Below are 25,719 nucleotides of genomic sequence, written 5' to 3' on the forward strand. Positions count from 1 at the left end.
TTTCTTTTATTCCTTCATGTTTTTTTTTTTTTCTTTAAAAAGTATTTCCAGTGCTCACTCCTCCTCTTGTATCCCCCCCCTCCCCAGGCGCTACACACAAATCACCCCCAAAGTCGTGTTTTAAATGCACCTGTATTTGCTTAAACGAAAATGTCGGAAGGATTTGTCCCACAAGCAGTCTGAGGGGTTTGTCCTGCAGCTGGTCTGGTGACGCTGGCCCTCGCGGATGTCTGCGTGTCGCTCACGTGTGAATGAGTGAGGTAATTGGATATGAGGCCTTCTTTCTCATCTTCGTTTCTTTGTTTATCGGTCCGTGTGTTTGTTTTGTTTTGTTTTTGTTTTCTTCTTTTTCGTTTTTGTTCTTTTGTTCCTTTCGGACACTTTGCGTCTCTTTTCTGCGTAGACCCAGAACAAGTGGGTCATATTTTAGGGGAACTTGGAACATCGTGTGTGTCTGTTCATTCATTCGTTTGTTTTGTTTTCCTCGGAATTTTCAGCCGGGCTTTAGTCTACTTCAGGATGAGGGACTTCTCGCTTGGACAGTAGCATTTGAACTCAAAAAATGTGAGCTTTCTTGCCACTTGGTCTCCTAAAGCAGCCCAGCCTCAGTGCCCCTGTTAGGTCTTCATCTCCTTAGGAGAGGAGATAACAGTTACTCCTGCTGAGCCATTCAGACAAGGAATGGCAGCAGATTATTTTGTTACCTCTTTCCCATCTCATTCTGTCTTAAAAACTGGATGTTGCTGCTACTGTCTGCAAGCTCTGGGTATTGCTCCACGGGAAGCACGTAATATCCCTCGTACCCTTGCACACGCCCGGTGCTCAGAAGCTGCTGCTTCTCGCCCTCAGTCCACAGGCGGCTCCCCTCTCTCCCGTCCCTGGCTTTCTGCTGCTCCTTGGCCCAGGCCGTGCCCAGGGCCCTCTGTCTCGCCTGGTCCAGGACGCGGGCCTTCTCTTCATCCAGGGTGTCGGGGGTGAGGCCATAGCGGATGCTGAGCAGCAGCGTGGAGTACTGGAACTCAATGTTCGTGAACCTTCGAGTCCTGCCGTTGACCAGCAGCGTGGGCTGGGACACGGTCACGTTTACCCCGCTCTCCAGCACCTTGCGGCCGATGGTGGTACCCAACGTGACCAGGTCGCCATCGGCTGAGCCAATCTTCACAAAGTAGTGGGTGTCCTTGCCCTCGATGCTGTAGTGCATCTTGTCCAGGTAGTAGGCGTTGTTCAGCACAGACGCCACCTTGCGGCTGTCCTCGCTGGCGATGCTGGACACGCCCGTGGTCACCCGCCCTTCTTTGATGGCGAACATGATGCCTTTGCCAATGATGGGCGTGGTGGTGGCAAACCAGTGACCCGCTTTCTCTCGGATGCTGGCGTGGAGCTTTTTAGTAATGACCTGCCCTTCCAGAGCCATGAAGGCCTGGTTATGTCTCTCCGTTGTCTGTTGGACACCTGTAATGAGCTGTGGGGATAAGAAAACAGAGAAGGCTGAGAAGATGAGCTGGGCAGCTCACTCAAAAGGAGTCACAAAGAGAAAGGCTTGGAACTCTCCTGCAAGAACTAGTGTTGGGTCTGTCCAGATCTGAGCTGATGGAGTCCTACTTTTTGGAACTATGGACAGCTGGTTGATTACCAGTGCTCTGAACTATGGATGACTGGTTGATTACTAATGCTCTGATGGTGTGGCCTGTCCATCTTGCAATCGCCACTAACTAAAAAAAATGGTAAAGGAGGTTTGCCCCTTGCTGGCATGGGCACCCACGCCTACACACTTACCAGGTCAAGCCACCACTTGGGAAGAGCCCTGTTCTGCACTCTGATGGTTGGCAACTGCCTTGCCAGCTTCAGACCCAGGAACGTCCTGACACAAAGGGCAGGATGCTGATTTGAAGAGCCTCAAACCCCACCACTGTAACCTAGATTTCCCGGAGGCCAATGACTTGGATATTCATTAACTTCCTTGGGTTAAGACCTTGCCACTCAAAGTATAGCCAGCTGCAGAGGAATCACTAGGACCCGTCCTGTTCAAAAAACAGAATCTCAGGCCTCACTCCAGAACAACTGAGTCAGAGGCTACGTGTGAACAACATGCCCTGGGTGATCTGTGTGCATAGGAACAGTTGAGTAGCATCAGGCTGAGAGATTCAGGCTTCAAGGGCGAGAGGGAATATCCCCCGGCTTTGAGGCAGTTGCTTTGGATCCTTGCCCTGGTTCTGCAGGGGATGAAATCACCATTATCTCCTTGGCCTTGAGCTCTCCACTCGCAAATTACAACTTGTCTCAATTGGTGGTTGGGTGACAGGCTGGGATAATGGGAGAGGCTGCGTTTGGGAGGTAACGGCACTTAGATAAATGAGAGAAATGATGGCTACTCATCCACTGAGTGGTCCCCAAGGGGCAGGACTGAGGAACGCTGTTCTCAATTACCCAGCAGCTCCTCCTTGCCTCTCTATAGTTACACAATCTGGACAATTATTCAGAGCAGCTGAGGCCTTTCAGACTTTGATAGGGCTGAGCGCCGGTTCTGTAGCAGGGGTTATCTGAACCCCTCCCATCCGATTGCAGCAGAGGTCTCAGCTGCACCCAGATGGAAACTGACCACCCCTAGGTCATCACAGAAAGACCCAAGCACAAATTATGTTCTGAAAACTCAATCCGTATACGTTTGGCCATAAAGCGCCGAGGTTTTATGTGGGGCATAAAAATGTTCTTTAATGGGACGGAAACTGCAAACCACAGTTTTATGATGTCCCATAAAAGCTGAAAGGGTTATGATCTTATAGGCAGTGCAGATGGTAGGTTGCTGCTAGATTTCTCTGTGCTGTTGTTAATCAAGGAGTGACTCAAGGGTATTCTACTGAACAGATAATGATACCACAATTAAGGCAATAATCGAAGTTAGTAAGAAATATGTGCTGTGCCAGACAGGTGACAGCACTGACATTCACTTTCCTGGGAAGTCTCAATGTGTCCCACACCTTTTATACCCAGCTCCAATGTTTTCCTGCACTGGCATGCCCTTGGCTCCCACGAGGTTCTGTTTGCAAAAGGGAATGATGACAATCATTTGGATTCTTGGCAGGAACCTCCGCTTACCTGTCCATTCTCACTTGCTTGACTCTCTGACAGTTCATAGGGAGGAGGCACGAAATACATTTTGGCTCTTGGGAAGCCAGGAATGATGTTGCTAAGCTGAAATCCAAACATCACAAGCCAGCTTTTCACATCTATGGTGGAAACAAAAAGAAAGGTTTCTGAAATCACGATGGATGGAGAGCAGCAGCGGAGCTTAAAGAGAGAACAAAATAAAATGGGTGGCTGGGTGTAGGGTCCAAAGGGGAGGGGGGAAGAGTTCGTGACTATCTCCTGGGTCCAGACCCAGGGCTTCCATACATGGGTTTTAGGAAGTAGATGTCTTTCCAAACTTGGTCAGTTGAGAACCGCCATGTGGTGATTAAGAAGGCCCTTGCTCGAATAAGACAGATCTAGCTTCAAATCCCCTGGCTGTGTGACCTTGGGCAAGTCCCAGCCCCTCTCTGAGCCTCAGGTTCCTCAGATATGAATTGGGATAATAACTGTGTCAGTTTCATTGGGTTGTTATGAGGATCAAAGGAGGAAATCCACATAAAAGGATTTTCACAGTGCCTGGCACATTAACTGCTCGATAAATATCAACTCCTTTATTTAGCAAGTATTTAAGGGAGCATCTATCACAGGCCATGGAGCATCTATCACAGGCCACACAGTGTGTTTAGAGGCTAGAGATACAAGGGTGGGCTGGAGGGATAAGTGATGCTTATTATCGGTGTGCAAGCCTTTTGGACTGGGGCTGCTGCACTGAGGCTGGCTCACTATGGAAAGGGGTTTCGAAGAGCTGGACGCAGATGGAAAGCAGAGTCCTCTGGATCCTGAGAGCCCTTTTCTCCAGCCTTCCTACTCTCTCTCTCTCTTTTTTTTTTTTTTTTGAGATGGAGTCTTGCTCTGTTGCCCAGGCTGGAGTGCAATGGCGCAATCTTGGCTCACTGCAACCTCCGCCTCCCAGGTTTAAGTGATTCTCCTGCCTCAGCCTCCCAAGTAGCTGGGATTACAGGCATGTGCCACCACACTTGGCTAATTTTGTATTTTTAGTAGAGACGGGTTTCTCCATGTTGGTCAGGCTGGTTTCAAACTCCCAACCTCTCAGGTGATCTGCCCGCCTTGGCCTCCCAAAGTGCTGGGATTATAGGCGTGAACCACTGTGCCCAGCCCAGACTTCCTACTCTTTAAAGAGAAACCAAGAGAGGGCACTGGCTGCTCAGAGTGAGATCACCTGCCAGAGGTCAACATCAAGTCCTTGCATTGGGAATTATGTCACCTGCCCCAAGTGCCCTGCCCTCTGCTGAATGATCCAGGTCCTTAGAATAAGACTCCTTCCACACTGATCAACAGAGAGTCCTGGATGTCTGTGCCTCGAAATGCTCACATCTTCACCAACACCACCACCACGGAGTCCAGCAGGACTAATCTCCTTATGCTCCTTATCCCTGTTTATAATGGGCATCCCCCAAATCATGCCCAACACCCTCCAATCCCTTCCTTTCCTGCTCCAGCTTCACCTCTCCCCAGTTCCCCAAATACTTCTATTGGGCCCTCTGGAATTCACATTTGTATCGGAAGCCACAGCCCTCCCCCCCGCCCCCACCACCTCATGTCTTCAATCTGTTTTCTAATGGTTCCTTTCCCTTTTTGCTCTTACTGAAACTCTTTCTGCCAAGAACATCGGTCTCCCTGCTTCTTCACCTGCAATCACTGGACCTGGAGGTACAAATGCATTTGTAATACAGGAGGCACTCGCTTGCATTTCTCAAAGCTTTTAGCTTCTGCTCCACTGTCATTCCCTCCATCTGTTTTCCTGAATTAATTCTTAGTGATTTCATTATACAGGTAGTTGCTCCTTCCAACATTCTGACCTCTTGTTTCCATGACCTCCTCTCCTTTGATAGTCTTTTCCCTACTCACTCTCATGTTTATACTCTGGACCCTGTCATCCCCAATCATTTTCATCCCTCCATCATCTCAATTTCATGCATATCACCCTCTGACCACTGCCTCAATGTTTTCGCACCTACCCTTTCTTGTAACAGGACAACCTTAATCCTTTAATCTCTCCCACACAACCCCTAGTACCTCCAATCCATCCCAAACTCCTTTCCCCGTCCATCCCTCACCTTCCTGGTTTTTCTTCTCTCCTTATCTAGCACATAGTCACTGGCATCATTCCCTTGGTGATATTCTCAGATCCCTTGCCCCTTTCTCACCTCACCACACTTGCTTGGTGAAATCACAATGTTGGTTACATCCAAGTCTTTGCCTATTCCATATTTGTACGTGTGCAGCTGAATGTGACTGGGGTAAAAATCATAACCATGCTGACCCGTGTCACTTTATATTCCCCAGCAGGAATTTAAAGCATGCTTCCCTGCTGCCTGGTGAGCTTACTAAGTTCCTTTACTCCATTCAACTATCCTCTCATCCTCCTGGACAATTTTACTCCTTCTTATCTCCTAAAATCCCCAATACCTGCTTCTCCGTCCTCCCAGTAGCTGACCTTACCTCCTATTCTGAGATAACTGATGCAGCCAGGGGACAATTTCCCTAAACTCCCATCACATTTGCCGATGGTGATGTGGCTACCAGCACTTGTACTCATATTTCTGGCTTTTCTCCTCTTACTCTAGATGAGCTGTGCAAGTTCAATCCTCCCCCTATGCACTTGGTCACACTCTTTCTTGCCAACTCAGGGACATCACTCCAGCAATTTTCTCTCTTACCCCACATCATTGATTTGCTCTCTCTTCCAGTGGATCAACCCCATCAGCATACAGATATGCAGCTTAATGTTTAAAAAATTTCCCCTCTTGCCCCCGACCACCCATTTCTAATTCCCCTTTGCAAAAACTTCTCCAACTCAAACTAATTTTCTATTCTCATTGTCTCTCATTCTTCTCCCCTTCTCCTTTGAATCAGGCTTTTGCCTCCACAACTTCCCTGAAACCACCCTTGTCAAGGTCATGAGTGATTTCCGTTTGCCAAGCCCAGTGTTGCTCTTGGTTCTCATCCTGCTTGACCTATCAGGAGTGTTTGACAAGTGGAACTCTCCTGCCTTTCTTTTTTCTTTGCTTTCTGGATGACACATTCTCTTGTTTTTTTCTTCTCCCACATTAGTAGCTGCTCTCTGTCTGTTTTTGGTTCCTCTTCATCTCCCTGATCTCTTAATGTTGAGATGCCCCAGACTCAAGTCAGTCTATGAGCTTCTTCTCTCAACCGTCTCCACTCAACAATCATGGTGATCTTAGCCAGGCTTGGTCCCCAAATGCCATCTACATGCAGATACTGACTCCAGAATTTGTATCTCCAGCATGGACCTCTTCCGGAACACTAAACTTGGATAGCTAATTGCATTTCAAATTTAACAGGTCCAAAACTGAACTCCTGATCTTCCTCCAAACTTGCCCCACCCACAATCTTCTCCATCTTGGCTAATGACAACCCCATCCTTCCGGATGTCATCCTTGACTCCTTTCTTTTTTCCATTCCCCACATCTAATCCATTAGTAAATTGTTTCCTTTTTTGTTGTTATTGTTGATACTGAGTCTCACTCTGTCGCCCAGACTGGAGTGCAGTGGTGCCATTTCAACTCACTGCAGCCTCGGCCTCCCAGGGTCAAGTGATTCTCGTACCTCAGCCTCCCAAGTAGCTGGGATTACAGGTGCCTGCCACCACGCCTGGCTCATTTTTGTATTATTATTAGTATAGGTGGGGTTTTGCCATGTTGGCCAGGCTGGTCTCGAACTCCTAACCTCAGATGATCCCTCCACCTTGGCCTCCCAAAGTGCTAGGATTACAGGTGTGAGCCACCGTGCCTGGCCTAATCGTGTCCCTTTTTTCTTAAAAAAAAAGTAATGTAAAATTCATATAAAATTCACCATTTGAAAGTGCACAATTCAGTGGTTTCCAGTACATTCACAATGTTATGCAACCATCATTACTAATTTCAGAACATTTTCATCACCCCCCAAAGCCCCTCATACCCATTAGTAGTCATTCTGCATTACTCCTCCCACAAACTGCTTTCTGTCTGTATGGATTGACCTGTTTGGGACATTTGACATGAGTGGAATCCCACAATACATGGCCTTTTGTGTCTGGCTTCTTTCACTTAGCATGTTTTTAAGGTTTGTCCATGTTAGAGCATGCAGTGTGCTTTGTTTATCCATTTACCAGTTGATACATATTTGGGTTGTTTCCACTTTTTTTTTTGAAACTGAGCCTTGCTCTGTCGCCCAGGCTGGAGTGCAGTGGCGCGATTTCGGCTCACTGCAACCTCCGCCTCCTGGGTTCAAGTGATTCTCCTGCCTCAGCCTCCTGAGTAGCAAGGACTACAGGCACCCGCCACCACACCCGGCTAATTTTTTGTATTTTTAGTAGAGATGGGATTTCACCGTGTTAGCCAGGATGGTCTCCATATCCTGACCTTGTGATCCACCCACTTTGGCCTCCCAAAGTGCTGGGATTACAGGCGTGAGCCACTGAGTTTGGCCTGTTTCCACTTTTTTACTATTATGAATAATGCTGCTCTAAACATTCCTGTATAAATTTTTTGTTTGAAAGCCTGTTTTCCATTTTTTTCTGAGACAGAGTCTGGCTCTGTCACCCAGGCTGGAGTGCAGTGGCGCAATCTCAGCTCCTGCCTCAGCTTCTTTAGTAGCTGGGATCACAGGCACCCACAACCATGCCCAGCTAATTTTTGTGTTTTTAGTAGAGATGGGACTTTGCCATGTTGGCCAGGCTGGTCTCGAACTCCTGACCTCAGGTGATCCGCCTGCCTCAGCCTCCCAAAATGCTGGGATTACAGGCATAAGTCACCGCACTGGGCCGAGAAGGCCTTATCTTTAGAAGACTCTCCCCATCGGGATCTTTTTCCCCCAGGGATCTCTCTCTCCCTAGCTCAGGATCCCTTGAGGAGGCGAAAGTGATGTTAAGAGCCCTCCTGCCTCTGTGACCAGGAATTTCAGTGGCCATTCCCATGAAGAGCAATGCCTTATGTCCTAGTTTGTATAGTTCTTCTTCCTCCTTCCTCTTCCTTTTTCTATTCTTCCTCTTCTTCCACTTCTTCTTCCTCTTCCTCCCCTTCTTCCTCTTCCTCTCCCTCCCCTTTCCCTCCTTCCTCTCCTTTAAATTTTCTAACATGGCTGGTTTCTGAGTCTCAACCCCTTTGGAAATGTTTATTCTAGTGACTCCTCCTCCATGCTGCGGAAGGCATTTCTGAGACAACACAACACGTCTCCTCCTTTAGAAGTAATTGGTGTTATCTGGTAACAGGCTCCCTAAACAGTCTGTCTAGAGGGAATTGCTTGGGCAGGAGCTGGCACTGTGGCACCACCTAATAGCTCATGACTCTCCTCTTCTCACGTTCTTCACAGCATGTGATTATCCACCGCCAAAGCGCGTTCTCCCTCTGAACACACTGTCAGCGCGGCATCTTCAGGTGTTAAGTGTAAATATGAGAAGAGGATAATGTGAGAAGGAGGTTGTGCCTTCCCCCTCACTTAGATAAATTAAACTCCACAAAATCTGACTTTAAGCTAAAGTGTGCCTGGGCTTCGTAAGCCAAAGACCTACCAGGGAGAAAGGGATGGGGGAAAATATGCATCATCATGGGCCACATCTAGGAGGGTCACTGAACTCAAATTTTATCTGGGGCTTCCAGTTTGCTAAAGCAATATCATTCAGAGCAGGGTTGGCATCTATTTCAAGGTGGATATGGAGACCGTTTTCCACATACCCCAGAAAATAATACAAAGACAGTGTCCTCACTCTTCATCTATGAACTCTCCACCTCCAAGTCCATAGCTGCTTATAAATAACAAGTGCGTGGCTGGGCTCGGTGGCTCACGCCTGTAATCCCAGCACTCTGGAAGGCCGAGGCTGGCGGATCAAGAGGTCAGGAGATAGAGACCATCCTGGCTAACACGGTGAAACCCCGTCTCTACTGAAAAAATACGAAAAGAATTAGCCGGGCGAGGTGGCGGGCACCTGTAGTCCCAGCTACTCGGGAAGCTGAGGCAGGAGAATGGCGTGAACCCAGGAGGTGGAGCTTGCGGTGAGCCAAGATCACGGCACTGCACTCCAGCCCGGGCGACAGAGAGAGACTCCATCTCAAAACAAACAAACAAACAAACAAATATATACATATATATAAAATAATAACGAGTGCATTTATTAGCCTTTGCTCTGTGCTAGGCACTTTACATGTCGTGATGCATTTAGTTTTCACCACCCCATAAGGTGAGTGCTATTATTATCACTATTTTGCTGATGAAGAAACTGTGGCTCTGCAAGGCACAGTGGCTCACGCCTGTAATCCCAATACGTTGGGAGGCCGAGGTGGGCGGATCACGAGGTCAGGAGATCGAGACCATCCTGGCTAACACAGTGAAAGCCCGTCTCTACTAAAAATACAGAAGAAATTAGCTGGGAGTGGTTGCAGACACCTGTAGTCCCAGCTGAGGCAGGAGAATCACTTGAACCCGGGAGGCAGAGGTTGCAGTGAGCCAAGATCATGCCACTGCACTCCAGCCTAGGCGACAGAGTAAGACTCTGTCTCAAAAACAAACAAACAAACAAACAAAACAAACAACAACAAAAAACTGTGGCTCTGAAGGGTTGTTTGTCCAAGTCACACAGCAAGTGACTGGCAAGGTTAGAAGTGGTGCCTTTTTCCTTTTCTTTGTTTTTGAGACCGAGTTTCACTCTTGTTTCTCAGGCTGGAGTGCAATGGTGCAATCTCAGCTCACTGCAATCTCCGCCTCCGAAGTTCAAGCGATTCTCTTGCCTCAGCCTCCCCAGTAACTGGGATTACAGGTGCCTGCCACAACACCTGGCTAATTTTTTTGTATTTTTAGTAGAGACAGGGTTTCACCATGTCGGTCAGGCTGGTCTCAAACACCTGGCTTCAGGTGATCCACTCGCCTCAGCCTCCCAAAGTGCTGGGACTACGGGTGTGAGCCACCGTGCCTGGCCAAGAAGTGGTATCTTGAGATGGACTCAGGTTCTAATATCAGAGAGAACTGACCTCAGAATAGGGCAGTGCTGGGGGCAGGGTATAGATCCCAGTGTATCCAAGACAGAAGAGTTTCCTGGGATGCTAAAATTGGAAAAGTCTAGGGCATTGCAGGTTGTTGGGAGGTAGTCTCCCAGTTTTTTTTTTTTCTTTTTCTTTTTTGAGACCCTGTCTCAAAAAAGAGTGCCATGGCACAGTCACAGCTCACTGCAATCTCAATCTCCCGGGCTCAAGCAATTCTTCTGCCTCAGCCTCCCAAGTAGCTGGGACTGCAGGTGTGCACCACCACACTTGGCTAACTTTTAAATTTTTGGTAGAGATGGGATCTCTCTATATTGGCCAGGCTGGTCTCAAACTCCTAGACTCAAGTGATACTCTTGCCTTGGCCTCCCAAAGTGCTGGGATTACAGGCATGCCTGGCCCAGTCTTTCTTTTACACTCTTTCTTCTCGTATCTTTTCATCACAGATATGTCAATTATCAATATATTACCTTAAAAAGTAACTGTTCAAAAGGGTGCTGCTTTGGAGCCTGTGAGTGAGAAGGAACCACTCCTTGCCCCCTCCGCCTGCTCCTGGAGGCTAACTTGTGTTCCTGCCCAGATGTCTCTGAGCTCCTACCCAGTCAGTAGTATTCTGGGTTGCTTTTCTTTGTCCTCGCATTCTTGGGAAGAACAAACAGACCCTTCTCCGGCTTCAGGAGCTGCCACTTGCATTCAGAGAGTTCTGTTTCCAAACAGCCACCATTCTTTTGCTGCTACTGGGTACTGGAGAGAAAAGGCTCTGTTCTTCGTGTTTCTCCTGACTACATCTTAATTACCTCTTCTGCTTAAATTGTGAGCAGTGAGTTCAGCCACTCTGCTAGTCTCCTAAGTGGCAAATTAAGACTAATTTAGATGGGGCTTTCAGATGAGCCAACATGTGAACAGCAGAGAATAATTTGGTGTTCTCCACTCGGATCCCCACTCCCAGGTCACTGCCCGGGCGTGGGCTGTGCCTGGTCTGGCTCCTTCTCTCCCTCAACTCCCACTGAAGACATCCATCCTGTGCACGCCGTTTCTCTCACACCACCCTTTATTTTAGACTCTCTAATGGTTTCTGGATTCAGTTTTGTTGGACTTAGTTCAACTTGATTTGATTCCCATTTATTGAGTCTCCATGAAGCGCCAGAATGAGAAAAGCAGTATTGCTATTCAGTAAACCCTGCTAATTATTTTTTTTTTTGGCCTTTTCTGGAGAGCCACGTAAGTAGCTGAGGGGGTCAGTGAGGCTGACTGTGCCCTGTGAAATGATTTTGTTTGGGTCTTGGCAGCGGGACATGTCCGTACAGCCCACACTGCGGGTTTCTCTTTATTGCCTCTCTGGCTGATTCATTCCCAAGGTGTCTGATGCCAACTGGGCTTCTGGAAGGGACATTCCGTGTGGGGCAGGGTTCTCTCCTCTGGCTAAGGTAGGCCTAGTCAACCTCCCCATTCACACTGTTTCCTGTCTCTGGAACACTCCTTCTGTCTCCCTGCACTTCATAAATGTCTGATCAACACTACCTGCTCAGAAAGGCCGTCCGTGATCCCCTCCATAAAGGAGACACTTCTCATCACTCTCCATGCCCTCATCCTACTTTTTTCATCTTTATATCATGTATCATTACCTAATATTAATACTATATGTGTGTGTTTTCCTGAGACTTATTTTAATTTGCAGCTGCAGTGATTTCGGGGACAAAAGTCATGCTGAGCATGGGGTAAGCAGGGAAGCCCTAGCAGGGCCTCTGATGAGGCACAGGAGAGGAGGACAGGAGGGTTTACAGACATTAGCCTAGGTCACTTGGCCATAGCTTCTGGGCCCCAAAGGTCCCAGATGTTTCTGGTGTTTGGGGATTCTGGGTTTGACTTCAAAATGTCCAGGGCTTGTCAGTGAAGCAATGCATGGTCACAGTTGATCTTTAAGGTTGTTTATTTCTGTGGCATGGGGCTCAGAGGGCAGCACTGTGCTCCAGGTAGATGCTGCTTCCATTCCTGCCTTGGGGATGGACAAGTGGCCCCGGTCACCTAAGTGTCGATGCCTCCTTGGCCCATGGAAAAGAGCTGTGAGTTTTCTGGAACTTGGGGGTTCTGGTCTTGGGTCCTCATTATTGTTTCTCTATACAAAGCATTAACAGTGAGATGGTCCCAGCCTGCTTGCTGGAAATTAGCCCTTTGGAGCCCTGGTCTCTTTGGATCTCTCTCTCCCCCTCTCTCTACCTACCTACCTACCTACCTACCACCATCCATCCATCCATTCATCCTCCCATCCACACACCCATCCAACCATTCACCCACACATCCACCTACCCATCCCTCAATTTATCCGTCTATTCATCCATCCATCCATCCATCCATCCATCCATCCATCCATCCATCCATCCATCCATCCACACAGCCATCCAGCCATCCAGCCATCCACCCAGCCATCCAGTCATCCACCCAGCCATCTAGCCATCCACCCAGTCATCCACCCAGCCATCCAGCCATCCACCCAGCCATCCAGCCATCCACCCAGCCATCCAGCCATCCTGATTTCCTTGCTCATTTCCCTAAGCACAGGGACTTTATCTTGCTTCCCATTGTATCTCTAGTATGTAGTACATGTTAGATACTGTACAAATATTTGCTGAATGAGTGAATGGATGGATGGAGAGAGACTCTCATTTCACCAATTTCTTTTTCTTTTCTTTTCTTTTTGTGAGATGGGGTCTCACTCTGTACCCAGGCTGGAGTGCAGTGGCATGATCATAGCTGACTCTAGCCTCCAACTCCTGCGCTCAAGAGATTCTCCCTGCTTAGCCCCCTGGGTAGTTTGGACCACAGGCATGTGCCACCACATGCAGCTAATTCATTTCACCAATTTCTCACTTATCACAGAGAAGTAGATAATCTGCCTTTCTTGGCCCCTCCTTTCATGCTATTCTCCAAACTTTCTATGTCGTTATGACATTTGTTCATAGCCTTCCTTCAGCCTTGAGCTCACTTCTGCTGGCCAAGGTCCCATGAATTCTTCAGGCCCATTTTGACATGGGCCCTTCTGTATATGCCAATCTTGAAAATCAGAATTAATCTGCACACACACACACACACACACACATCTTGAGAGAATGGTATTTGTCTTATTCACCATTGAATCCCCAGAACCTAGCACAGTGCCACTTTATAAATGTGTTTTGATAAATAACTGAGCAGACGCCTATGTGGTAGCAAAGACTTAATTCTGCTTTGCATTATTGTTGGTTATTTGTATATATCTCTCACCAGATGAGCCTCTGGAGGTCAAGAACTGGGTTACAGTCATCTCGATACTTACGTTCACTCATGGCTTCTCTAGTAATGACAATGTTAATAACATGAGCAGATACCATTTCATGAACATCCACTCTCTACTTGCCAGGCACTAAACTATAACTACACAAGTTCATTTACTTCTTTTTTTTTTTTTTTTTTTTTTTTTTTGAGACAGGGTCTTGCTCTGTCACCTGGGCTGGATGGAGTACAGGGGCATGATCTCAGCTCACTGCAACCTCCGCTTCCTGAGTTCAAGTGATTCTCTTGGCTCAGCCTCCTGAGTAGCTGGGCCTACAGGCATGCACCACCACTGGCTAGTTTTTGTATTTTTAGTAGAGATGGGGTTTCACCATCTTGACCAGGCTGGTCTTGAACTCCTGACCTCAAGGGATTCATCTGCCCCAGTCTCTCAAAGTGCTGGGATTATGTGGGTGGCGTGAGCCACCATGCCCAGCTGAGTTCATTTACTTGTCATGATCACTCTGTGGGATGGTTTTATCAGTGCCTTTCACAGGGAAGGAGACTATAGTTCAGAGAGATTGGACAACTAGCCTAAGGTCCTTTGGCTTATAAATAGAAGAGAGGGAATTTGAACCAGATATTTCTGACACCAGAGCCCTATTCTCTCTCCACTTCTTACTGCTTTCCTCTGTTGGGGTAGGAAGGGCTTTTAGAAAGTTATTTCAACTGACTAGACATGAAAGTGGCTGGGACATCTTCAAACAGTCCTCAGGACTGCTCTGTACTGCCGTCTCTCTACTTTTCTAGACACTGTAGTGCTGCCAACCGCATTGCCTGGGCTTTATGGCCCGTGGGCTTCTCCTACCATCAGATGGGAGACCTTCCTCCCAAGTTCCCTACGGCAACAACCACCCTGCAGGGAGCCACTGCCCATCCTTGGTGGTAGAATCCTCACCTGTCACGTAGTTCTTCAAATCTAGCTCACTGCTGAGAGGATTGTTGCTCTTGAACATGTACAGGTTAAATGGGGCCGGCTCCTTGCCCACGTTTTTCCACATGGTATAGTCTGGAGAGGTCCATCGTCCTGCCAGCACATCATAATCACGCTGAGTGAAGTGGACCAGCTTGGTCAGGGGGTCATAGAGTCCCCCATGGAAGCCAATGACCATCTGGAAGTCGGGGTTGGAGTCATAATAAATCTCCCCATAGGCCGTGTACTGCAGCTGTTTGATCATGAGGCCATTGATGCTGAACACAGCCAGAGGAGTCCCTGTGTTATCAGAGGCAACGTAGTACTCCTCCCCACTGCTGCTCTCCATGGCAAAGAGGTGGCCCTGGAGGTCGTAGTACAGCGAGGTAATCTCCGAGTTGGAGTGATTGTAGACATGGGTGATGCGTGTCGGGTTGTGGAGGTCAGAGTAGAAGTACTGCAGGTGGTGGCCCAGGTTGGTCTTGTAGGAAGCCCGCCGTCCTACGCCATCATAGCGGTACTGGACACTCCACCCGCTGGCCTTGTTGTAGGCTCTTGTTAGGAGGCCCTTGGAATTGTATTCAAAGATGTCAGACCCTCTCTGGCACAGATAACCATCATCGTCAATTTTGTACTGCACATCCCCGAGTCTGGTTATCCGATCCCGGAGGTCATAGCGCAAGGGCATGAGGCGCACACTGTTGCCTGGGTTCAGTAAGTGGAGATTCCCATTAAGGTCATAGCTGTAGCGCCAGGTCGGGCGGTCATTGACAGCCACACTCTGGAGCTGCCCGTCCCCATCGTAGTCATAGGTGTACTTCGTGGTATTGGCATAGGGCCCCAGTTTTAGCTCCCTCTTGATAACCCTGCCCATGCTGTCATATTGCACCGTCATCCAGTACATGAGGGACCGGAACATCTCATACTGGACCTCCTTGATCCGCCCATGGGTGTCAAAGTGTTTGCTGAGGGTCATCACGGCAGTGGTGATAATCTGGTTGATGTCATAATAGATGACTCCAAACTTACCGAAGTGTTCCACCTTGCCAGAAATCTCATCATAGCGGTAGAGGTCAACGGGGAGAGGAGTCTCACTTATGACGGGCTTGATGCTTGCGATGCGGAAGCTGTTGTCATGATAGGTGTAGTCAAACCTGGCGTTGACCATGCCTTCCTCAGAGAACCTGTAGATCTGCTTGTCTACCAGGGGCCCAATCTTCCGGTACCTGATGGTGCAGGAGAAGCCCCCGCTTTGGAGGTTGACCATCTTCAAGACACCGGTGGTCTCGTCATACCCGAAGGTGACGGCGGTACTGTCGTAGACAATCTCTGATAACTTGGAGAGTTTCCCATACTTGTAGAACACCTGGCGTCCAGTGCCCAAAAAGGAGGTCTTCAGGATGCGGCCGTCGTCACTGTAGTCGAAGATGACCGAAGCATTGCTTTCAGGCGGGTTGTAAATGTTGCGGATGTAGCCGATGGAGGTGTGTGTGGACATGCTGTGCCGGGCCACGCTGGGCATGGTGACGGCAAGGAGGCGGTCGGAGGAGTCATACTCAAATATATACTGACGTTGGCTCTGAAGCAGGAGGACCATGGACTGCAGAAAGGAAAGGGGAACAGAACATATCAGTTGGCTTTTGAGGACCAAGCATTCAAACAGACAGAATTTAGTCCATTTCCCCACATGTCAACTCAAAAGTCATGAAGAATGGGAAGCTTAGACCAGATTAAACAGATTGATTTCACTGGACATGCCAATCCTGATGGATCATGGTGGTTGCCTTGACCAGCGCTTCCCAAATTTAATATGCAAGCAAAATACTCAGGATCTTGTAAAAAGGCAGAGTCTAATTTGGTAGATCTGGGGTGGGCCCTGAGAATCTGCATTTTGCAACAAGCTCCCTGCAAATACTGATGTTGCTTGGATGATACTTTAAAAATTGAGGGCTGTGAGAGGCATGAGGTTTACCTCCACGCTCAATAACAAGGAACCCCAAGATTGCTGAGAAATGACTGCCACTGGGTCCAGCAGGGGAGCTGTGTGACACACATACCCTGATTAAATCTAAAAAAGAGAAAATGCATCCTGTGTTTTTTTTTTTTTTGAAACAGAGTCTCACTCCATCACCCAGGCTGTAGTGCAGTGGTGCAATGTCAGCTCACTGCAACCTACTCCACCACCCGGCTTCAAGTGATTCTCCTGCCTCAGCCTCCCGAGTAGCTGGAATTAGAGGCATGCACCACCACGCCTGGCTAATTTTCGTAATTTTAGTAGAGACGGGGTTTGACCATGTTGGCCAGGCTGGACTTGAACTCCTGACCTCAAGTGATCAGACCACCTGGGACTCCCAAAGCGCTGGGATTACAGGTGTGAGCCATTGTACCCAGCCACATCCTGCATTTTGAAGCTACTGCAAAGATGAAATAACCTAGAATCACTGATTCTTGGGGAAAAAAAATGACTTCAATTAGAGGCAATTGGGAGATTCCTGCTCCCCTGGTCCATCATTCCTGCATTTCAGCCATAACGAGGACAGCATTCAGGAAGGACCGAGGGGACAGCAGTTCTGTCTTGCAGAGAGGTAACATCTTTGTCTGTGGGTCACCGCTGTAATGAGTTGGTGAGAGAGGAAGGAGCGGACCTGCACCAAGGGGAGTCTAGGTGAGAGGCCCAGGCTGAGCAAGCCCCTGTCTAATGACTACATGGCCAGGGCAGCCTTCAAAAGTCTTGACACGTGCCCAAAGGGATCTTTTTTTTTTCATACCGCCACTCCAACCTGACCTTTTTCCAGCACGAAGACCTGAATTTGGCACTTTCAGACACAGGGAATCATGTAGAGAGAATTCATGGGCTGTTTCAGCCAACAGGACAAGTAGGAGAGGGTTGCTCTGTGTGCTTGAATTTTAGGCAAAATTCCCCATCCTGATGGCTTAATTTAGGGTAAGGCAGAAATGAATCACTGCATTTCCAATTCATAAGTAATGATGAGCCGCGCTGCCAGTGGGATGATTCTGTCCGCTTCAACGGCACTTTTTTCTTTTTTGGAATAGAATCAGACAATTCGTCCTTTTTGCCATTACTGAGTGTCTAGCACCCCCACCCCCTACCCCAATGGTAATAGTGCTGAGCTATGAATAACATTTGCCTTCAGATTTTCTTCCCCCTGTGAGGGTGGGAGCAGGAGGGAAGTCCTTGTAGAGTTGAAGTAAAGATGTTAAGATATCTCATGGCAAAGCGTATCAGGCTAGCTTACAAGAGCAGCAGGAATGGCCGGGTGCGGTGGCTTACGCCTGTAATCCCAGCACTTTGGGAGGCCGAGGTAGGCGATCAACTGAGGTCAGGAGTTCAAGACCAGCCTGGCCAACATGCAGAAACCCGTCTCTACTAAAAACACAAAATTAGCTTGGCATGGTGGCGTGTGCCTGTAGTCCCAGCTACCTGTGAGGCTGAGGCAGGAGAATCGCTAGAACCCATGAGGAGGAGGTTGCAGTGAGCCGAGATCGTGCCACTGTACTCCAACCCGGGCAACAGAGCGAGACTCCATCACACACACACACACACACACACAAAGAGTGGCAGGAATAACAGAAATAACAGAAAGCCCTTGCTGTCAGGGCAGCATGTTCACCTACCTTGTCAAGGTAGGAGTAGCTCCACACTTTCCCGTCGGCGAACATGCGGGACACGATGCGGCCTTGCTTGTCTATGTCTGTCCTCTCACTCATGGCCCCACGCTGAAGCCCAGCCAGGCGCCCATTGAAGAAGTATGACACGTTGACGGCTGCCAGCCCGCTGCTGGGGAGCCAGAGGAAGGGGCGGCCCACCTGGTCATAAATGATCCTCAGGGTGAACTTCCGGTGGTCATCATAGATCTTTTCAGTCCGAATATTTCGATCATAGTCGATGGACAAGAGATTTCTTCCATGGACCTAGGAAAACACAACAGGCCTGGTTTGAAAGACATCACCCAGGCATGCCGGCTCAGGCTTCTGTGGAGGACATGGCTGGCATGGCCAGGGCATAAGTGTTCATTGGAGGAAGAAATAACCCCAAAGTTAGAGTAGTGCTTTCTAAACTCCTTATCATGGCACAGATAGAAAATAGCAATATTTGGCCAGGCGTGGTGGCTCACACCTGTAATCCCTGCATTTTGGGAGGGCAAGGTGGGTGGATCACCTGAGGTCAGGAGTTTGAGACCAGCCATGGTGAAACCCCATCTCTACTAAAAATATAAAAATTAGCTGGCATGGTGGCACGCACCTGTAGTTCCAGCTACTGGGGAGGCTGAGGCAGGAGAATTGCTTGAACCTGGAAGGTGGAGATGGCAGTGAGCTGAAATTGTGCCCTATCTAAAAAAAAAAAAAAAAAAAAAAAAGAAAAGAAAAGAAAATGGTAGCATTTGTATGGTGCAATAGAATATAAAAGTAAGGCAGCTTGTGGACAGAGACGACTGACCTGGGCATGGCTGCGATGGACAGTTAGGTAGGCTGTGCACTGCACAATTACAAAGGGTGCCATAGGATTGTAGAAAGTATGAATGGTGAAACTTGTGCAGTGTGCAAATTATACAGCAATATACAATAGAGCTGAACCCTGGAGTTTGCGTGGGCTGCCTGGTCACCCTGGGGGCAAGAGAGTTTGCATATTTGCACACTTGTAACTCTTTTTGGCACATCATTAGCTGAAAAGCTAATGATCTTTAAGAACAGGTGCCATGATTTCTTATGAAATCTTTTTTTTTTTTTTTGAGATGGAGTCTCGCTCTGTCACCCAGGCTGGAGTGCAGTGGCGCGATCTGGGCTCACTGCAAGCTCCGCCTCCCGGGTTCACACCATTCTCCTGCCTCAGCCTTCTGAGTAGCTGGGACTACAGGCGCCCGCCACTATGCCTGGCTAATATTTTGTATTTTTAGTGGAGACGGGGTTTCGCCGTGTTAGCCAGGATGGTCTCGATCTCCTGTTCTTGTGATCCGCCTGTCTCGGCCTCCCAAAGTGCTGGGATTATAGGCGTGAGCCACTGCCCCTGGCCCTCTTATGAAATCTTAAGTAAAGTTACCTAGAAGAGTGGAGAACAGGGCTTAGAAATCCATATTTTACAAAGATTTGGGAATACGAAGCCCCATTCCTATGTGAACTTCTTTCCTTCTAATATCTAGAGAAAAATCTTGCCACTGTCAAGAATGCGAGACACAGTGGGTAGGCCTCAGCAGGGCTAGGGGATTTCCGACAAAGGGATGAACTGATTTACTTAGATTTGAAAGGAATGGGGAACACATCAGACATAATTTAATATTTATTTAGAAGTTGATCTGATCAGAGAAGAAAGCCTATCCCAGAAGGCAGAGCTGGGAGACTAGACTCTGGTGAGGGGCAAAGGAGATGGACTCCTGAGATTCAGCTAGCCCTGAGTGGGTGTCTGGAAGTGAATGAAATGAGCCAGATTCAGCCTAGACTCTCACAACTTCACTGACTGCAAATCCAGATATCCCTGGGGTGGCTGCTGAAGGCAAGGGATGATGTAAACAGGCGGAAGGAAGAGACTCGAGAGATGTCTGGTACCTCCTCACTTTACCCTAATAATTCAACAGCACTTACTGGTAATAATGATGATAGTGATGGTGATGATCATAGTAATAATAACTTTTTTTTTTTTTTGAGATGGAGTCTCGCTCTGTTGCTGAGGCTGGAGTGCAGTGGTGCAATCTCAGCTCACTGCAACCTCTGCCTTCTGGGTTTAAGAGATTCTCCTGCCTCAGCCTCCTGAGTAGCTGGGATTACAGGCATGCACCATCATGCAAGGCTAATTTTTGTATTTTTAGTAGAGACGAGGTTTCACCATGTTGGCCAGGCTGGTCTCAAACTCCTGACCTCAGGTGATCCACCCACCTTGTCCTCCCAAAGTTCTAGGATGACAGGTGTGAGCCACCGCACCCAGCTGATAGTAATGATGACTTTAATATATGCTGAGGACTAATATATACAGGCATTGTATTGGGCATTTTGCATCCATAGTTTGAGTTGTTGCTCACAAAGACCATTTGACAAATGAAGAAATAGCTTCAAACAGAGAGGTTATAAAACTTGCTCAAGGTCACACAGCAGTGAAGTGGTTGGGTTGGTCTGGAACATAGGCCTTCAGACTTTAACCAGTTAACCTCTTATACACTTCACCAGCTTTACTGCTTCCTGTATTGTCTGTCTACTGAGTGTCCTGAAATGTGTCAAATGATGGACAGACTGTGAAGCCTTTTCACAGCCCTTGAAAGCTCCACATTGCAGCTTTGCAGGGGGTCGGGGGGTGGTGGTGGGACAAGGAATAATTCTAATACCACAGACACTTGTGTTCTGAGAAACAGCTTTGTGCCCAGGTAAAGAAACACATTTTGCAGCTTCCTTCAGAGACAGGGGTGACCAACAAAATGTAAGTGGTTGTTGTTGGCTGGTCTTCTGGAAAATATTCTTGAAGGAAATTGACTCAGCTGAGAGGTAGGCAATCTTTCATTGTTCCCTTTCCTCCTTTTCCTGGGTGAAATGTGTATGTGATGGCTGGAGCTCCAGCATTTACCTTGTGACTATGAGGTGACTTTGGGGCTGGAGACCTCCAGGATGACGGCCTATCCAGAGAAAAAGAGTCTAGATCTCTGTTGATCTGGGTGTCATCAATGTTAATCCATACAGCCATGGATTGCTTTCCCTAAGCTCCTTTTAGATCATAGGAAAATATGATTTTCCTATGTAAAGTGTAAATCCTTTTTAAACCCTTGCTATTGCTAATCTCTGTTACTAGCAGTGGAAACTAATCTAAATTGATACAAGCCCCTGATACTTTGGCAGGTGCTATGCTAGGTACTTTACACACCTGATCCCATTTTCACTCTCATGACATAGAAACCATTTTACAACAGAGCAACTGAGGTCTACAGGAGTCACATAACTAAACAAGTGGCAGAAGTGGAATTTGAACCCAGTACTACAGATTCTCCAAACCATTGCTGTTTCCATAAGGTTGTCTCAGAGAGAAGATAGGATATTTATCATAGGACAATTAGAAAAGAGAATGCATAGGCCAGGTGCATGTGTCTCATGCCTGTAATTCCAGCACTTTAGGGGGCCGAGATGGGTGGATCACCTGAGGTCAGGGGTTTGAGACCAGCCTAGCCAACATGGTGAAACCGTGTCTCTACTAAAAATAAAAAAAATTGGCCAAGCATGGTGGCGTGTGCCTGTAATCCCAGCTACCCAAAAGTCTGAGGCAGGAGAATTGTTTGAACCCGGGAGGCGGAGGTTGCAGTGAGCTGAGATCATGCCACTGCACTCCAGCCTGGGCCAAAGAGTGAGACTCTGTTTTGAAAAACAAAGAAACAAAAGAATAAAAAGAAAAAGAAAAGAGAATGCATCAAAGCATGGGGAGAGGAATAAAGTTGGTGAGTTCTTGGGATTATAAGGAACCCTAACTTCAAGTGGAAGATTCCTATCAACAACTCGCAGCAACTGGGAACAGTCAAGATGGCAAAGGCTGAGTAGTGAGATTTTTGTTTTTCTTAAACAGGTCCAAAATTTAATGCCGTCTGAATTACTGGGGGTTGGAGTCATCATTTTCAGAGCAAAACACACAGTGGGAGTCAGAAAGATAGATCATCTCCTCTGCCAACAGAAGCTTGGTCACATTGGGTTGGTTCATCTGGGATAACCGTGGAAGGCCACCATCATTCTTAAACCTATGGATTTCAGATTTTGGTTCAAGACCTCTCCAACATTTTGTTAGGCAGGATGAATGATGCAACAACAATGAGGAAGGATTTTCAGGGTGTTTGACTTCCAATCATGCCTACTTATTTCCATCCCCTTGGCCATCCTTAGTTTTTCCTCCTTCCCTTTCCTTATTTTTTTTTCCTTTTTCCTTCTTTTTGCTCATATCATAGGGCCCCAGTGCGTTTATTAATTATTGAACATTGAGTGTCGGCTAATGCCAGGCTTGGTGTCTGCTCTGGTATACAAGGAAGAAAAACACCAGCAATAGCAACATGCTGAGCACTTACACAGGCTGAGTGTTGTTCTCAGCATTGCCCTTGTTTTATCTAATTTACACAACACTCTCAGGCAGGCACTATTATCATCCCCATTTTACACACAAGGTATAGATGGGTTCAAGTGACTTGCTCAAGTTTAGATAAATACTAAGTGGTAGAGCCAGGATCCCCATACAGAGCTTGCTGTCTTAACCTCCAGGCTGTACACCTCTAGGATTGAGGGGTGCTGGACCACGGGCTTTCCATCAAGCGTGCAATTCTAAACCACATGGAATGCTCTCTTAAAGCACTGCTGCTCGGCTGGCTCCGCGCCTGCTGAAGCAGCTCCTCGGGGAATAGGGGTTTGGGGCTTGTGGATTTTTTTTTTTTTTTTGAGACAGAGTCTCACTCTGTCATCTAGGCTGGAGTGCAGTGGCGCGATCTCAGATCACTGCAACCTCTGCCTCCCAGGTTCAAGTGATTCTCATGTCTCTGCCTCCTGAGTAGCTGGGACTACAGAGGTGCACCACCACACCTGGCTAATTTTTATATATTTTTAGTAGAGATGGGGTTTCACCATGTTGGTCAGGCTGGTCTCGAACTCCTGACCTCAAGTGATCCACCTACCTCAGTCTCTCAAAGTGCTGGGATTACAGACATGAGCCATGTGCCCTGCTGGGGATTTTTGATTTTTAAAAGCTCCCTGCGTGATTCTGACGTGTACTCTTGGTTAAAATACACTCAGTGTGATATAAGGCCTTATCTTTAGTTACCTGGGAAAGACCAACGGGAAAATCACATATATAACCATAATATAATCATATGTGTGTATAGATGTGTATATATGTGTGCATAATACACTATAATATGTAATCATGGGAAAGGCCAACATGCAAATAATATATGTGATCTTGACTATCATAATAATAATGATATTAGTGTGTGAGGGTGCTTAGATTATAGAAAGAACCCTGAACATTCCTGATCTCATAAGCTAAGCAGGGTCAGGCCTGGTTAGTGCTTAGATGGGATTACAGAAAGAACTAAATACTGGTAAACAAAGAAGAGGGGTCCCTAACCTCTGACTGCCACCCTGGGATTTGCTGCTGTTACTTAGAGCTGAGAGGCCTCTGACCACTGACTCAGGTGCACCAACTGTAAAGAAGTAATGATAGGTGCTAGCCATTAGCCATGGATAACTTAGAGTGGGTTTTTACTTGGAAATTTACCATGTCCCTGGGACAATGGGATTTTTTGATAGCACAGGTTTGAGTTAACTTTGAAATGTGAAAATTTCTATTAAAATGTCCAATCCTTCTAATAATGAAATCTGAAAAATTCACTGGAAGGTGAGCCAAGGAGTTCAGGCCAGTTGTGTAATCTAATCAAATTTCTTTAATTATGAGGGTGCCATTTATAAAGGGGGGTGCCCTAGATGTGGGTGCGAGATGCTGGAGGGTCCAACAGGCACGATAGGCCCTTTGAGGATATCTGCCCCCTAGTTTAGAGCATGTGGGAGCTTTAATTTAGCTGCAGTGTTCTCTTATTCCGAATTAAATTACCCGGCTAGCAATATTTAAATTAACCTTGAGGCTTCCTGGAGAACATAAAAGTTATTTTGAATTATTTTCACTGCCGGGATCAGCACGATTCCCTTCCCAGTCGGCTTGGTAGGAATTCAGTGATAGAGAAACCAATTTTTAAATTAATACAATTTTGTGTTTGTAAGGAAGCCATTATTTTTAATTATCGGGCATTTTCCTCAGCCTGGCTTCCCCAGTTAATAAAACTCAGCTATTTAGCATGCTTTTTTATTTTTGCAGAGGGCAGACTTTGGGAGGTGGTTTCCCCTGTGGAATATTCCCCCAGAACGTTTTGATCTCACCAAGCATACGCCTGTCACAAGGAAGCTCATAAAAAACCTGGAGAAAAGGAAACGCTGTCGTCAAAATGGCCCTGCTGGGCCTATAACCGGTGACTCTAACTTAGCTCCAGGGGCAAAGATGGGAGCTAGTGATTTGAGAAACATGAGGGAGGAAATTACACTGGGCTGGATCCCCTCCAGGAAATGGAATTGTAACGCAGCAGGAGAGATTTCAGTTAGACGTACAGAAGAACCATTTGCCCATCCTGCTTTGAGTATGGGAAACCCAAAAAACATTAGTGAGGGAGGTCACGAGAGTCTCCCTAAACTTCTGTTTAGAAACAGAAGTGTTTGCCTTGGAGAGTTTAGTTATTTACCTACCCAGAGGTAAAGCCTGGCCTAGAGGACATCTTCAGTTTCTTTCTGGGTCAGTCCTCTGGGATTTTATTTTATTTTATTTTATTATTTTTTATTTTTGAGATGGAGTCTCGCTCTGTCTCCCAGTCTGGAGTGCAGTGGTGTGATCTGGGCTTACTGCAAACTCCGCCTCCCGGGTTCACGCCATTCTCCTGTCTCAGCCTACCGAGTAGCTGGAACTACAGGTGCCCGCCACCATGCCCGGCTAATTTTTTTGTATTTTTTTAGTAGAGACGGGGTTTCATCATGTTAGCCAGGATGGTCTCGATCTCCTGACCTCATGATCTGCCCGCCTCGGCCTCTCAAAGTGCTGGGATTACAGGCGTGTGCCACCACGCCCAGCCTGGGATTTTAAAAGTAGCTATCCCCAGCTCCCATACAACAAGACTCAATGCTACACTGGGATCAGTGCTTGTGGAGACAAAACAGCTTGCTATAAATTTAATATTAGCTTAAATGATGCATCATTAGAAGGGTAAGCCTCTGCAAACACATTAAATAATGTATTCCCCAAGCAAACATTATTTTTGGATGATTTGCTGTTTTGGATGGAGGTCAGGTGGAAAGGTGGAAAGACCCGAGTTTGAGTGGCAGTTCTGACACTCATCAGTGCCACTGATTAGCTTTGCCATACCAAAACCATATCTTCACCACTCATGCCTCAGTTTCCTCATCCGTAATGGCCTGTGAACTGGTGAGTCGGGACTTTATCTTATTTTTCTTAGTGTCTCTATTTTGTTTTGGAAAGTGCTTGGTGCTCAACGAACATTAGTGAATAAGCAGACTGAATCAGACTGGGTACAAGAACCCTGCTAACTCTGATGATCTAAAGTTCCAACATGGAGAATCAAGAATAGAAAATATGATTAGGCTGGGCATGGTGGCTCACGCCTATAATCCCAGCACTTTGGGAGGCTGAGGCAGGTGGATCACTTGAGGTCAGGAGTTCAAGACCAGCCTGGTCAACATGATGAAACCCCGTCTTTACTTAAAAAACACAAAAATTAGCCAGGCATGGTGGTGCATGCCTGTAGTCCTAGCTACTTGGGAGGCTGAGGCAGGAGAATGGCTTGAACCCGG

General features: G+C 47.3%; 1 protein-coding gene across 6 annotated transcripts in view; it reads right to left on the minus strand.

The window, feature by feature from the left end:
- The window catches only part of TENM2 (teneurin transmembrane protein 2), a 1,303,382-nt gene continuing 1,277,663 nt past the window's right edge, over positions 1 to 25,719 (minus strand). For all 6 annotated transcript variants that reach the window (XM_050794625.1, XM_050794624.1, XM_050794626.1 and 3 more), the window contains 4 exons: positions 17,983 to 18,279; positions 14,332 to 15,946; positions 3,097 to 3,227; positions 1 to 1,462 (listed from right to left, as the gene is read on the minus strand). In XM_050794625.1, coding sequence (XP_050650582.1) covers positions 701 to 1,462; positions 3,097 to 3,227; positions 14,332 to 15,946; positions 17,983 to 18,279 — 2,805 coding nt within the window. In that variant the 3' untranslated portion in view covers positions 1 to 700. The remainder of the gene's footprint in view (positions 1,463 to 3,096; positions 3,228 to 14,331; positions 15,947 to 17,982; positions 18,280 to 25,719) is intronic.

This window comes from Macaca thibetana, chromosome 6 (assembly GCF_024542745.1).
Source record: "Macaca thibetana thibetana isolate TM-01 chromosome 6, ASM2454274v1, whole genome shotgun sequence".
In the NCBI taxonomy this organism is placed as follows: domain Eukaryota; kingdom Metazoa; phylum Chordata; class Mammalia; order Primates; family Cercopithecidae; genus Macaca; species Macaca thibetana.